At 32.9% G+C, this 16,361-nt stretch overlaps 1 protein-coding gene across 1 annotated transcript in view; it reads right to left on the bottom strand.

The window, feature by feature from the left end:
- The window catches only part of LOC139515298 (collagen alpha-1(IV) chain-like), a 120,478-nt gene that overhangs the window by 21,655 nt on the left and 82,462 nt on the right, over positions 1 to 16,361 (bottom strand). The window contains exons 31-39 of the mRNA XM_071304866.1: positions 12,822 to 12,938; positions 9,750 to 9,964; positions 5,312 to 5,465; positions 4,079 to 4,195; positions 3,619 to 3,789; positions 3,060 to 3,140; positions 2,467 to 2,628; positions 1,940 to 2,035; positions 255 to 344 (exon numbers count right to left, since the gene is read on the bottom strand). Coding sequence (XP_071160967.1) covers positions 255 to 344; positions 1,940 to 2,035; positions 2,467 to 2,628; positions 3,060 to 3,140; positions 3,619 to 3,789; positions 4,079 to 4,195; positions 5,312 to 5,465; positions 9,750 to 9,964; positions 12,822 to 12,938 — 1,203 coding nt within the window. The remainder of the gene's footprint in view (positions 1 to 254; positions 345 to 1,939; positions 2,036 to 2,466; positions 2,629 to 3,059; positions 3,141 to 3,618; positions 3,790 to 4,078; positions 4,196 to 5,311; positions 5,466 to 9,749; positions 9,965 to 12,821; positions 12,939 to 16,361) is intronic.

Here is a 16,361-nt window from a genome sequence, read left to right as displayed (position 1 = left end):
AAAACCAGGTTTAAAGCACCATTTTTTAAATTAGAAAATGCCTGTACCAAGTCAGGAATATGACAGTTGTTATTCATTCATTTGAAGTGTTTGAACTTTTGATTTTGTGATTTGCTTAGGGACTTTCCATTTCGAATTTTCATTGGGGTTCAGTATTTTTGTTATTTTACTTTTAACTGAATTAATGATGATAAAATTAAACGGATGCAGTTTTATTTTATGATTTCCACAAAATCAGCCTACTAGATATATACCTGGTTGTCCCATGCCACCTCGTTCTCCTTTGCCACCTGCTAATCCAGGTAATCCAGGTAAACCATCCAGTCCAGAACGACCAGGGGGACCTAAAATGGAACAATTCACAATCATTCATTATTTTTAATGCAACTTATTTGCTGCAAAATAATCTCATTTGGAATATTACTTCTTGTCTAGGTGGTGCAATGAAAATCTGAATTACAATTACAATCTCATAGAATCACTGTGTACTAAGGTTGGTCTTGATATTGAATTTTCTAAGATCCTACAAAACTAATAATATTTAATTCCTATTATTTATAGCTTTTGGTAAAATCAAATGTTGATTGCAGCTTTATCCAAGTTGATATCATCTTAATTAGCTACAGATATATAAATTCCATTTCATATTTTGCCATAGCACTCAAAATTTTTTAAACCCTATTTTCAGCATATCTTAAATCTGAATAATTAACCAGATGCTCCACAGGGCACAGCTTTATACGACCGCAGAGGTCGAACCCTGAACAGTTGGGGCAAGTATGGACACAACATTTAAGCTTGATACAGCTCTGAACTTGGATTGTGATTAAATAGTTGACACAACATAGGTTTCTGACACAGAATGAATGTGGTCTAAGAACTTCAAACTTAAAAACTTAAATTTTTTAAATTGCACATTTACTTATTATGGTCCAATATCCAAAATCTAAATGCATTGTTAGATTCAGCATATATTCAGCATATCAAAGAACCCCAAAAATTCTATTTTTGATGAAATCAAATAATGTTCAATTTTAGACCTTTAGACCTCAATGTGGACCAATTTGATAACCGGGCCCAAATATTAAAAATCTAAATATATGGTTAGATTCAGCATATTGAAGAACCCCATATATTGAATTTTTGTTGAAATCAAACAAAGTTTAATTTTTGACCCTTTTGACCTTAATGTAGACCAATTTGAAAACAGGGCAATACTGTGCAATTGAAGATTTCTTGCTATTGCGCAAAACTGTGCAATTGAAAATTTCTTGCTATTGCACAATACTGTGCAATTGAAGATTTCTTGCTATTGCGCAATACTGTCCAATTGAAAATTTCGTGCTATTGCACAATACTGTACAATTGAAGATTTCTTGCTATTGCACAATACTGTGCAATTGAAAATTTCTTGCTATTGCACAATACTTAATATAATAATTTTTGACCCTATTTGGACCAACTTGAAAACTGGGCCCATAATCAAAAATCTAAGTACATGTTTAGATTCAGCATATCAAAGAACCCCAAGAATTCAATTTTTGTTAAAATCAAGCTAAGTTTAGTTTTGGACCCTTTGGACCTTAATGTAGACCAATTTGAAAACAGGACCAACCAGATGCTCCGCAGGGCGCAGCTTTATATGACCCCAGAGGTCGAACCCTGAACGGTTGGGGCTAGTATGGACACAACATTCAAACTGGATACAGCTCTGAATTTGGATTGTGATTAAATAGTTGACACAGCATAGGTTTCTGACATAGAATGAATGTGGTCTAATGAACTTAAAATATTTCTTTTGCTTTTGAGCAATTCACTATGCTGTTGAATATTAATCCTTTGATATTTGAAGAAATTTTCTTTTTCATTTCTGAAATCTGAAATAAGAAAAATTGAACCACACCAATTTTTTTCACCTCCCCTTTCTACAACAACTTACCCTGTTCTCCTTTAATAGATGGTCCGGGAAATCCCCTTTCACCTTTACGACCTGAGACACCTGGGAGACCATCAGGACCAGCAAATCCTTTCTGACCTGATATATAAAAAAAGGTTCAATAGAAAAATTTATTATGTTTTGTTAAATCTGTCCATTTATTAATTTTGTCAACAAAAAAAGTAATATCATATCAGATTCTTGTAAACTTTATTTAACAAAAATCAAACAAAGTGAAGGATAAATATTTATCTTCAAAATCTACATAGTAATAATTGCCTCTTGTAAAGTAAATTTGCAACAAACTTTCAATTATAGCTAATACTTAAACACCTAAATGTTAAAACTGATGAAGTTCATCATTATAATACAATATTAGAAACTTTTAGATCAACAATGTTTTTTTCATCCTTTTCCCGATTGAATGAAATTCTTTTTCGCATAGCATATTCTCTTTAATCATTTATTTCTAGGTTCAAGATTACAGTATTAACACAACGCTGCTTTCTACAATAATGAATATTTCTTACCTGGGAATCCATTTTCTCCAGATAAACCTTTAAGACCTGACTGTCCAGGTCGTCCATCGGCACCAGCAGCACCAGGGAATCCAGTTTCTCCTGATCCCCCTTTCTCTCCATTTATACCTCTGGATCCTGGTAATCCATCTCTACCATTTAGGCCAGGTTCACCTATGCAAAAACATCACATAAATTTAAGTTAAAGAAATTTCATTCATGTGGAAATGATCGTGTCTAAAATGCTCGTTTTTACAAGCCATTCTAAGTAGAAATTTAACAGGAATATGAATTATAAGGAATATGCTAAAGATAGATCTCCAATTATATAAATATATAATTTTTATTAGAAAATCATGAAAACACATTTTTAGGCAACTTTTAATTATATTTAGTTATTGATCAGTTATAGTCATACATAGTCAAACATACACTATATTTATCCTTATTTTCACTCATCTAAAAATGTATATTACATTGAAATAAAGTCATTTTTACTATTTACTATCATATTAAACTGTATTTTCTATAAAAAATATAAATACATCAAACCTGACTATACTTAAATAGATTATATCACTGTTCATTGATATTTATGTGAATACCTAATATGCCTGGCTCTCCATCTACTCCATTCCTTCCAGGATTACCATTGGGACCCCCTGCACCTCTGTCACCTTCTAAACCTGAAATTCAATTAGAAATATTTTACGATAACATTTCTGACACTTGCATTCACATATTTTAATCTCTGCATACAATTGCAACAAGACCTATAAACAAAAATTAAGAAAAAAAAACAACAAAAAAAAACGCTTTAATTACACAATCATAACTTATATAGCAAACTTATGTTAGAGACGGAAATGCAATTTTTCCATTTGAAAAGGGCATAACTGTAGAATTGAAAAGTGATACCACCATAATTCAAACTTCACTGTGTTTTGCAGTAATAAGTTTCATAGCATTTAGTTGATAAGTAGACAATATTCAGAAAAAAAGTTTGAATAAAAGGAGATACAGGTTAACTTCAATTAGACAGCAACACATTGACACAAATAACCAAAAGATATCTGCTAACAACAGTCTCGGTAGAATATTTCACGAAGCCTAATTTATATGATATTATTTGTTCCCTTTCATTTCACCACAGTGGTAACCTACCTTTTAACCCATTAATGCCTGGTAGACCTGGTGTTCCTCTTGGACCTGTTCTACCATCCTCACCATTTGTTCCATCTTGACCAATAAATCCAGGCTGACCTTTCCTACCTGGCTGACCAGGGAATCCAGGTAACCCAGGGTCACCAGGTATACCATTGAATCCTCTTTCTCCTATTGAAATATAATGTAAATTATGTCATATAAGTATGCATAGAAGAGGTTAATGGTCAAACACAAGAACACAATTAGAGAACATTGAATTTCTTCATCAAAATTAAAAATATTAAAAAATGTGAAAAAAATTTGTCAAAGCGTTTGCTTGCTATTAAACAAACACTGTTTGGCAGCCTCCTGCCCTGTACATTCCTAAATAAAAAATGTAATACCTCATGCCAATATTGAAACATCATTTAGTATTAAAAAAAGATCTAGTGTGGCCATATTAAAGAAAGAATCAAACCTTTTGGTCCATTAAATCCACGTTCACCGTCAGGTCCTGGAAGTCCATCCAATCCATATTCTCCCTGTTCTCCTTTAAATCCTGGCATACCGGCCAGTCCATCACGACCTCGTTCACCTTTAAAATAAGATAATATGAATCATCAGAAATTTTTATTTCCTCCAGATACTACAGGCTAGTTATTAAAAAATTCTCATATCCTAAAATTACAATTTTTCAAACAAATTTTTATAAAAATTTAGTTGTGGCTTTACATATGTAAAGTAGATGCACTAAAATTCCTCTATCTGTTTTTAAGAAGAGCTTAGGATTTCGTGGGTAACAGCGAACCACGAATTTAAGAATCAACGAAGAATAATCCCGAGAAATGTGTATTGAGTCGGATGTTTATTTACGGTTATGTTATGCAGTTCTAGTATAGTGTTGACTTGCGATAAACATTGTAACATAACACATGTTTTTTTATTGAAAAAAGATACAAGTAATTTGATTAAATCCATATTAAATATATCTAATATCAGTGATAATTTACTTTTTAAAATTGATTAAAACTGTTCATGGAAAATAACTGCAAGTTGTTAATTACCGTGTCATAGTTTGGTTTACCAGTGATTAAAAATCAATAGGATTAAGTACGGGGATATTGCCCGTAGGTAATAGTGTTTATGACAGGAACATTTATTTTCACACCTTATACTTATATCACTGTTTATTATATCGTGATTAGGGAAATGAGCTTTCAATCATACAGTTTTGAAGCCTTATAGAATTCAGACAAGAATTTATAAATTGTAAAACAAACAAATAATTAATTGTCTCTGTCCATTATTGTAATCGAAGTAATCAATGAACACTTTAACCTAGAATGACCAAGCGAGCTTTTTCAATGAATTCCTTCTTTTTTGTTTTGTTTTATTATTGATCAAAACAAGGAGTTTATATGATCTCCTAAATCAAAAAGAAATCCACGAATTACGTATCTAATTTTTTGTTGTTGTAATCAGCGATCCACGAATTTACATATACATGTACCACGAAACGTCTTTTTTCCTCTATCCACGAAAATTGATACCCACGAAAATAAATGAATCAACAGTATTTGATTCCATATCAAATTATGTCTGTTTGCATGTTGTGTTATTTACACCAACATCTTCTTTGAATAACAAGCTGAGATCTGGAGACTATAGACTGACTTTACCGAAATGGAATATAAATATAAATTAAACGTACCTGATCCTCCTTTATTTCCATCATTACCAGGGAATCCAGGTCGGCCTGGTTCCCCATCTATACCTCTGTCTCCATTACGGCCAGGGCGTCCATTTTCACCAGGTGGTCCTGGCACAAAATTATCTGGTACCCGTCCAGGTAATCCTCTGTCTCCCTGTAATACAGAAACATTTCATTTCAAAGTTCACAACTACTACTTCTATGTAAATTAAGAGTAACCAGATGCTCCACAGGGCGCAGCTTTATACAACCGCAGAGGTCAAATCCTGAACAGTTGGGGCAAGTATGGACACAACATTTAAGCTTGATAAAGCTCTGAATTTGGATTGTGATTAAGCAGTTGACACAACATAGGTTTCTGACACAGAATGAATGTGGTCTAAGAACTTAAACTTAACCAGATGCTCTGTAGTGCGCAGCTTTATACCACCGCAGAGTTCAAACCCTGAACATTGGGGCAAGTATGGACACAACATTCAAGCTTAATACAGCTCTGAATTTGGATTGTGATTAAATAGTTGACACAACACAGGTTTCTGTTAATGAATGTGGTCTAAGAACTTAAACTTAAAAACTTTAAATTTTAAATTGGACATTACCTATTATGGTCCAATATCCAAAATCTAAATACATGGTTAGATTCAGCATATTAAAGAACCCCAAGAATTCAATTTTTGATGAAATCAAATGAAGTTCAATTCTGGACCCTTTAGACCTCAATGTGGACCAATCTGATAACCGGGCCCAAACATCAAAAATCTAAATACATGGTTGGATTAAGCATATATCGATGAACCCCATACATACAATTTTTGTTGAAATCAAAAACATACTTTAATTTTGGACCACAATTTGGACCAACTTGAAAACTGGGCCTATAATCAAAAATCTTAATACAGGTTTGGATTCAGCATATCAAAGAACCCCAAGAATTCAATTTTTGTTGATATCAAACAAAGTTTAATTTTGGACCACGATTTGGACCAACTTGAAAACTGGGCCCATTATAAAAATTATAAGTACATGTTAGATTCAGCATATCAAAGAACCCCAAGAATTCAATTTTTGTTAAAACCAAAATAAGTTTAATTTTGGACCCTTTGGACCTTAATGTAGACCAATTTGAAAACATTTTAATTTTGGACCCTTTTGGCCCCTATTTCCTAAACTGCTGGGACCAAAACTTCCAAAATCAATCCCAACCTTCCTTTTGTGGTCATAAACCTTGTGTTAAAATTTCATAGATTTCTATTTACTTGTTCTAAAATTATTGTGCAAATTCCAAGAAAAATGCTTATTTGGGACCTTTTTTGGCCCCTAATTCCTAAACTGTTGGGACCTCAACTCCCAAAATCAATCCCAACCTTCCTGTTATAGTCATAAACCTTATGTTAAAATTTCATAGATTTCTGTTTACTTATACTAAAGTTATTGTTCGAAAACCAAGAAAAATGCTTATTTGGGCCCTTTTTGGCCCCTAGTAATTCCTAAACTGTTGGGAACAAAACTCCCCAAATCAATCCCAACCTTTCTTTTATGGCCATAAACCTTGTGTTTAAATTTCATAGATTTCTATTTACTTTTACTAAAGTTAGAGTGCGAAAACCAAATGTTTTATTTGGTTCTTGCGATAAATATTTGTATCGCAATATGTGGCTTAGATATTTGGTATATGATATCGAACAGTTTATGCGCTTCTGAAATTTACCCTGCGTAACCGAATACTTTTTTTTGTAGGAGTTATCTCCCCAAACACTGTTTTCCTTGTGTCCACTTCTCCTTTGCAACCATAAAAGATTACGACAAAGTTATTTTATAAAATTGCTCAGTATATCCTTTGCATGATTTGTCCTATTTTGACCGAAGCAATATGAACACTCCATATGAGAGTAATTTCCCCTTATGCATTTGATATAAATGATATGCATTTTTATCTTGTAAACCATAAGTGATAGAGACCTAGGATCTTTTGATTTGAGTTCACAAAAATGAAAATTAGGTCAAGGTCATATTCTAATTTTTAAATTTGGCTTATTTTCACTTATTCCCAAAAACAGTATAAGATATCAACAAATTATTTTTACTAAATTGTTAGTTGCCACATGTCGTATCACGTAAATTTTGATTGGTAGAGTACGTAGAACGTTAAAGGGAGTTTTCTCCCCTCTTGTATTTAAAAATACGCGTATGGTGATATAACTCATTAACCAAATATAATTAAGACCTATGGTCTTTTGATTTGAGGTCCTTGGTTTATGACCTTGAAATTGATCTCAAGGTCATAGCTTAATTTGACGTTCTAGATTTTGTCCTTTGCTTTTACCTTATATGTATACATAATAAAGCCATGACACTTTGGCAATAGGTATCAAACCATTTAACCTTGAAAACAACAACCGGAAGTGACATTGTGTAAACCAGAAGTAGCTATTTTTGTACTCTATTAATATAAAAGTTTTTATATACTTAGTAGTAAATACAGATAAATTGTATGTGTAATACAATCAATGGCAAGCGTGCTGTATCAGCCACCCGTGATGATATCGATATCAGCACGGTTGCAAAAGCTTTATCACACCTTTAATCTGTATGACGTCACTTCATCGATTGCAGTCACTGTTGCAAAGGCTTTATCAAAACCCTAATCTGTATGACGTCATGTCAAACCGTGGTCAGACCTATAATCTGTCTGACGTCATTTCAATCCTCCTTATCTGTATGACGTCATGTCACATAAAAAGCATCTACTTGAGATATATGTATATAATAAAGTGTATATGATATGGCTTTTTCAATATCACACACCGTATCAACCCTCAACCATTATAATCCCTCGAGCAAAGCTCTTGGGATTATATTGGTGTCTCGGGTTGATACTGATGCGATATTGAAAAAGCCATATGATATTCTCTATATATAGAACCAGATATTTTTGGAATCAGTGTAAATATTCAAATATTATCGGAAGTAACATTTTTCAAACCGGAAGTAACGAATGTATATCCCTTATTCAAATAATATTGTATAGAAACCATATATTTTTGGAATCAGCGTACAATAAGCTATCATTTGACGATTGAAATGACATTTTAAACTTAATTTTACTATTTTCATATTAAAATACATTGTTTTTGGTGGAAAGACCTTCAATTGTTCTCTGAACAATTGGTTTTTTAATTATTTAATTTTTTTTTTTCTTCCGCCTAAGTTTGTTCTTGCAATAAATATTTGTTTCACAATATATATGTCGCTTAGATATTTCATATATTATATCGTATAGTTTATGCGCTTTTAAATTTCACCCTGTTAAGACGAACAATTTTTCTTTGTAAGAGTTATCTCCCTATTCATTGTTTATTAATTGTGTGCCTCTCCTTCAGAACAAAAAAAGATATTGGCAAATTTCTTTTTCTAACTTGTTCGTTACATCCTCAGAAATATTTGGCTTATTTGGATCGAAGCGATTCGCTGAAATTTTATAGGAGTTATCTACCTTTACGAAATGAATTTGTCGGTATGTTTTTTTAACTTATAAACCGTTAACGGTATAACCCTGGAATGTTTTTATTTGAGGCCCCTGGGTCCCAACTTAGAAAATAAGGTCAAGGTCAAAGGTCAAGGTCAAGTTCTCACTGTTGACTTTTCCTTGTTTCAGCATTTTTTCCAACACCTTTAAAGATATGTATAAAAGAACAAAGTGCAAAATGTCTGCTTAATTGTAATGTAGATATGTTACGTTTGGTCTGAAACAATCTAATGGCATCTTATAGGAGTTAGTGCCCCTGAAATGTATAGTTATCAGGTTTATTGATTATTACTTCAACTTGGTTCATTATATAGCCATATGACCTTTACCAAAGTGTTGGGTGACATATGACCTTGAAAAATACCAACCGGAAGTGACCTTGAGAAAACCGGAAGTAGCCATTTTTGCACATTTTTCATGAAAAAATACCCCGAATCCATATATTTTTGTAATCTAAATACATTTACTAATCACCGTAGACTAAAAGTGACTTTTGATAAACTGGAAGGTGCCAATTATCTTCTGGTTAAAAGGTAAAAGTATATAGAAACTTTATATTTTAGGAATAACTGTTGAAGAAGCTATCATATGAGACTGGAATCGACATATACTTCACCGGAAGTAGCACATTATCTCCCTTATTTAACTCAAAAGTATATGAAAACCATTCATTTATTGAATCAGTATAAAGACACTTGCTTCTTTTCATAATTTCTTTGATGTGGAAAGACTTTCAATTGTTCTCTGAACAATTGATTTTTAATTGTTAAAGGTTTTGTATTTTTTAGTTACTGTTTTTTAGTTTTACTATGTTTTCTATAATTAAAATTCTTCATCAAATATCAAATGTAAATATCTTTTTACTTGTTGTTAAAAAAAAAGAAGCATAAAATAAATTTTAAATTGACATACAGGTGGTCCTTTGAAACCAGGTAATCCATCTTCTCCAGGTGGACCAGAGTTTCCTGGAATACCTGGTAATCCAGCATCACCAGGGATTCCAGAATATCCTTTGGGTCCATTTTGGCCACCTGTTCCTGGTAACCCATCAAATCCAGGTCCTCCCTTTGGACCAGGTAATCCTTTAGAAGCAGGTCTTCCCATCTCGCCTGGCTCTCCTAATTGTCCTGAAATCATAGAAAGATATTGTTATGTTTGGCATGCTGACATTTGTTTTGATCACCTGACAGCTATCATAGATTTTGATCACCTTCAGGACAGCTATCATAGATTTTGATCACCTTCAGGACAGCTATCATAGATTTTGATCACCTTCAGGACAGCTATCATAGATTTTGATCACCTTCAGGACAGCTATCATGGATTTTCCTTTGCATTAAATTTACAATCCCAAAACTGACAGATTATTAATAAATTAGAAAATTACCCTAAAATAAAATCTTAATGTTGATGAATGTACCATGAAAAAAGACCATGGTCAATTCACCCCTGTCAAATGAACAAGTACACTTTTCAAGTATTTTATTGACCATATAAAGTCAACCTATTACCATACATGTGATGAACAGTGAAACTCAGATCAGGAGATTGGTAACTTTGGTCAGGAGATTAGGAGTCAGATCAGGAGGTTTTTTATCAACATAAATTTTGTCGTAAATGTAACCGTATGATGTAGAAATTGTCTTTCCATCAGAATGTAATATGTTTATAGTACCCTTGCTGCCTTTCTATAAGAATGATATCACATTATTAAATAAAAATATTGAGAAGAATCTGTTTCTTGTTTTGTTTTATTTTTGCATGGTTTTTAACTATTATGAATGTCATATTTCTAGGAAACTTAAAACTCAAACAGTGTAAAATATTTTGCTATTTTTTGCTGAAGCACTGCAAATGTAATACCCTAACAAATATTACTTAAACATATTTGAAAATCAGGGTCTTGTAAGAAGTATTACTAATGTTATTTCAACTAATTGGGCGGAGCTTATGTTTTAATTTGCATAAGGACAGTCTATTTGAAGATGTGTGTGATAAGGATGATGGCCGTTAATCATAATTGATTTCTAATCACCTATCATTGTCACCAAACGGGTATACAAATGAACTGAGTGTACAATATGGGACGAATAACTGGACACTTCATTGATTAATTTATCCCGACACACCGGTCTATAGATGGACTTGTCTTAAATAAGCAAGCCAGTTAAACCCAGCCCAGTCAACTGAAATAAATCAAGTAATACAACTGTCAAGGATTGTTATTCTTAATAACTGAACAATTGAAAGTTTTTAACGATCTTGACTGGCTATACAGTCCTTGTACAGTCGGCTGTAATAACGGAACAAATGGAAGTTTTAAACGACCTTGACTTGCTATACAGCCCTTGCACAGTTGGCTATAATAATTGAACATTGTATAATAACAGGGTTTCCGCTGGCGGTCGCCATTTTCGCAATTTGCGAAAAAATAATAATTGTGGCGACAAAAATTCGTCATTTGCGAAAGAATTTGGCGAAAGAAATATATACAACGTTTTATTTTCCTCCATCTTGTTTATTTACCTTTTTTCGTGTTTCTCGGACTTTACCCGATCAGACAATACTCGGAATTCAACTTGACCTCATTAAGATTTGGACAGAAAATCAATAATCAGCTGATTGCATTTTATAGCTATCGACAACAAAGGACTAATTAATAAAGGTGTTGATTGAATTGTTTGACAAAATGAAATGGTTAAATGGCTTCCGCTACATGTCACATACAGAATTTATTTACCACTTTGCGACGCACGTGTTTGAGGCAAACTTTTGACGTCTCCTCTCCTTTTAAAGATAGTTTAGAAAAGAAAGCTGTTGTTGTGACGAAAAATATTCAAAAGCAAGAAAAATCTCAGATTTAGAACTTAATTATCCTTTGACTGTAATAATACTTTAAAGTCGTTTGATTAACGCACGTGTTTCAAGCATAGTTTTACGTCTCAACTTTTTCACTTACGATGGCCAAGAAAAGAAAACTGTCGTTATGAAGAAATCTATCAAAAAGGTTGGGAAAAACCCCTCGAATGAGAGTAACCCTTCAATGTAATGACTACACATGGAATGAGGGATCAATTTCATGTGATAAAAGCTTTTGTTTTGTTGTAAAAACCACTTCTTAGTACAAAAAGGCACATCAGTATTTTTCTTTTAAAGAAACTTTCCCTACGAACTATACTGGTATTATATGATAAAAAAACATGTCCATTAATTTGTTATATTCCAGGACTTATATCTTCTTTATTAATAAAAGTATAGTGGCCCCCTCATTTAGAAAAGTTGTTTAAAATACAATGAATATTTTTCCCTTTTTAAGTTTAAAAATTTCTGTTGTTTTAAAGTAAATGTTTAGTGTTTATTCATTTAAACGTAGACTCTAAAATAAGTTTGAGAGAATAATCATAGACACAATGGGGAAAAATCATCTTATTCTTGAATGAGTATATGGAGGGGGATCAGAAAAAAAGGTAAATTTTAAACGAAAAATAAATTTATTTTACTTGGCGAAAAAAACAATAAAGTGGCGAAAACTATATTGTTTTGGCGAAAGAGGTGGCGAAAAAAATTATTGACCCAGGGGAAACCCTGTAATAATCTATATATAAATTTCAATTTAATCTTTGAAAAGAAGTCTAGATTCCTAAAATATTACCACCCATATATGATTATTTGATTTAAATATTATTCATTTATATTCTTTCGACAATTTACATTTTTAAAAGAAAAATAACTTAAAACGGATAAATCAAAGGGAAGTAGCCAAAATGTATCTTTCAATACATATCTATGGAAAACTATCATAGGGTTTGCAATAACTGGGAAATCAATGTAATTCATTGCAACCAATGTAATAATATAGATTATTTGTTCCATTATGGCATAGTTTTTACAAAGTTTCTAGGGGAACTTCTGTTAGGCATAACAAGTATATGTGGACAAAATGATGAACAAAATCCTGATTTAAAACAAGAACTAAAATGTTACCTTTTTGACCAGGGAATCCATTAAGACCGTCCAATCCAGGTTCTCCTGATTCTCCAAAGTCTCCACGTATGTCTATATTAGGATTAATCGAAGGCTGAGATGGCTCTCCTTTAACACCTGTTGAAAATTAGAATTATTGGTTAGAAATTATTGGTTAGAACAGATTTTACTTCTCATCAAGATATTTTCAATAGAAAATGCTGTAAGTATGAAGGAAGGTATAACATTAGATTTGGAGGAAGTCTCCTCCTATACGGCCTCTATGTTAACAGAGGGTGGTATAGGGTTATTTTCGGGCAATGTGTTTTGCCATTTTTATTTCAACGCAGCCGTGAAAAAGGTTTGTTATTCACCATGTTTCGTGAAATCGGTAAAAAGATGAATGTGCAAGATTTTTAAAACTTTTCATTTATCCTGAAATGGCAGTTTCATCTCACGTTCTTCCATGCAGATACCCCCCTTTACACCCCTCTTAACAAAGGAGATGTTAGAATTAGCCTGTGTTGAAAATTAAGAAGAAAATATTGAAAGATATAATAAAAGTGGTTTATCCTTTGGTACTTTAAAAAGGGATCTGGAAAGAAGACTTTTCATCTTCTAATCTTCTAAAAAAATTAATGAAATTCCTATGTGAAACTCAGTTAAAATCAAACAAAAGAAACGGAACTCTTCATTAGATTTGGTAAAAAGGCCAAGTTGGTATTTAAAAGTTAAATGTAGGTGCATAATTTAGGACTTTTTGCATTTTGTTTAAGTGTTTATACTTTAATTATAGTATAGAGCTTCAAGATATTTGTAAACAAGGACCTAAATCTATTACATCTTATTGATTGGGAAATTAAAATGTCTACCATGTAGTTAAGACAAGTAAAAGATAAACTGAGGAAGGCCAGTGACCATAATATTAGTCCATTTCAGACTTCGACCAACATGGCCAAAAAATTACAGAAGGAACCAAAGAGGACAAAATAATACATGACCTCCAGATGTCCTTATAGGCTTTATTGTGTTGCTATGTTAAAGGCTATCTCATTGACATATATTCCACGCTATGTTAAAGGCTATCCCATTGACATATATTCCTCTCTATGTTAAAGGCTATCCAATTGACATATATTCCACGCTATGTTAAAGGCTATCCCATTGACATATATTCCACGCTATGTTAAAGGCTATCCCATTGACATATATTCCTCTCTATGTTAAAGGCTATCCCATTGACATATATTCCACGCTATGTTAAAGGCTATCCCATTGACATATATTCCTCGCTATGTTAAAGGCTATCCCATTGACATATATTCCTCACTATGTTAAAGGCTATCTCATTGACATATATTCCACGCTTTGTTAAAGGCTATCTCATTGACATATATTCCACGCTTTGTTAAAGGCTATCTCATTGACATATATTCCACCCTATGTTAAAGGCTATCCCATTGACATATATTCCTCTCTATGTTAAAGGCTATCCCATTGACATATATTCCTCTCTATGTTAAAGGCTATCTCATTGACATATATTCCACGCTATGGTAAGGCTATCTCATTGACATATATTCCACACTATGTTAAAGGCTATCTCATTGACATATATTCCATGCTATGGTAAGGCTATCTCATTGACATATATTCCACGCTATGTTAAAGGCTATCCCATTGACATATATTCCTCTCTATGTTAAAGGCTATCCCATTGACATATATTCCACTCTATGTTAAAGGCTATCCCATTGACATATATTCCTCGCTATGTTAAAGGCTATCCCATTGACATATATTCCTCACTATGTTAAAGGCTATCTCATTGACATATATTCCACGCTTTGTTAAAGGCTATCTCATTGACATATATTCCACGCTTTGTTAAAGGCTATCTCATTGACATATATTCCACGCTATGTTAAAGGCTATCCCATTGACATATATTCCACGCTATGTTAAAGGCTATCTCATTGACATATATTCCTCACTATGTTAAAGGCTATCTCATTGACATATATTCCATGCTATGGTAAAGGCTATCTCATTGACATATATTCCATGCTATGGTGAAGGCTATCTCATTGACATATATTCCACGCTATGTTAAAGGCTATCCCATTGACATATATTCCTCTCTATGTTAAAGGCTATCCCATTGACATATATTCCTCTCTATGTTAAAGGCTATCTCATTGACATATATTCCACGCTATGGTAAGGCTATCTCATTGACATATATTCCACACTATGTTAAAGGCTATCTCATTGACATATATTCCACACTATGGTAAAGGCTATCTCATTGACATATATTCCACGCTATGTTAAAGGCTATCCCATTGACATATATTCCTCTCTATGTTAAATAAAATTGAGAAAGGAAATGGTGAATATGTCAAAGCGACAACCACCCGACCATAGAGCAAACAACAGCCGAAGGCAACCAATGGGTCTTCAATGTAGCGAGAATTCCCGCACCCGTAGGTGTCCTTCAGCTGGCCCCTAAAATATGCATAATAGTACAGTGATAATGGACGTCATACTAAACTCCGAATTATACACAAGAAACTAAAATTTAAAATCATACAAGACTAACAAAGGCCAGAGGCTCCTGACTTGGGACAGGCGCAAAATTGCGGCGGGGTTAAACATGTTTATGAGATCTCAACCCTCCCCCTATACCTCTAGCCAATGTAGAAAAGTAAAAGAATAACAATACGCACATTAAAATTCAGTTCAAGAGAAGTCCGAGTCTGATATCAAAAGATGTAACAAAAGAAAATAAATAAAATGACAATAATACATAAATAACAACAGACTACTAGCAGTTAACTGACATGCCAGCTCCAGACCTCAATTAAACTGATTGAAAGATTATGTCTTCATCATATGAATATCAGGTACAATCCCTCCCGTTAGGGGTTTAGTATCATACTATCATAAAATATATGAGAAGAACATAACCCGTGTCATGCCAACAACTGTTTTTTTAGAAATAAATGTGTTTAGTTCCGATGCAAAGACCCTATCAGTGAATCAATGTTAAAGCCAAAATATGCAATCTTTAATGACCTGACAACAGTATCGTAACTATATCCCCTTTTAATAAGTCTATTTAAAGGTTTTGTTAGTTTCTGAGGAGAATACTGACATTTTTGTGCTTTATAAAGAATATTTCCATAAAATTTTGGATGTGAAATACCTGAACGTATAAGATGTCTGCATGTTGAGTTATATTTACGAATTATTTCCTTATACCGGTGATAAAATTTAGTAAATGTTTTGACCAGTTTGTGATATCGAAAACCCTGGTGTAATAATTTTTCAGTAATACATAAATTTCTCTCGCTAAAATCTAATACATTGTTACATACACGAGCGAATCGTACAAGTTGAGATATATAAACACCATAAGATGGTGACAAGGGAACGTCACCATCTAAAAATGGATAATTAACAATAGGAAATGAAAAATCATCTCTTTTATCATAAATTTTTGTATTAAGCTTCCCGTTTATGATATAGATATCAAGATCGAGGAAAGGGCAGTGGTCA

The sequence above is a fragment of the Mytilus edulis genome, chromosome 3 (genome assembly GCF_963676685.1).
Source record: "Mytilus edulis chromosome 3, xbMytEdul2.2, whole genome shotgun sequence".
Taxonomy (NCBI): Eukaryota; Metazoa; Mollusca; class Bivalvia; order Mytilida; family Mytilidae; genus Mytilus; species Mytilus edulis.
Note: the sequence above shows the minus strand (reverse complement) of the source record. Positions and strands in the feature narration are given on the sequence as shown.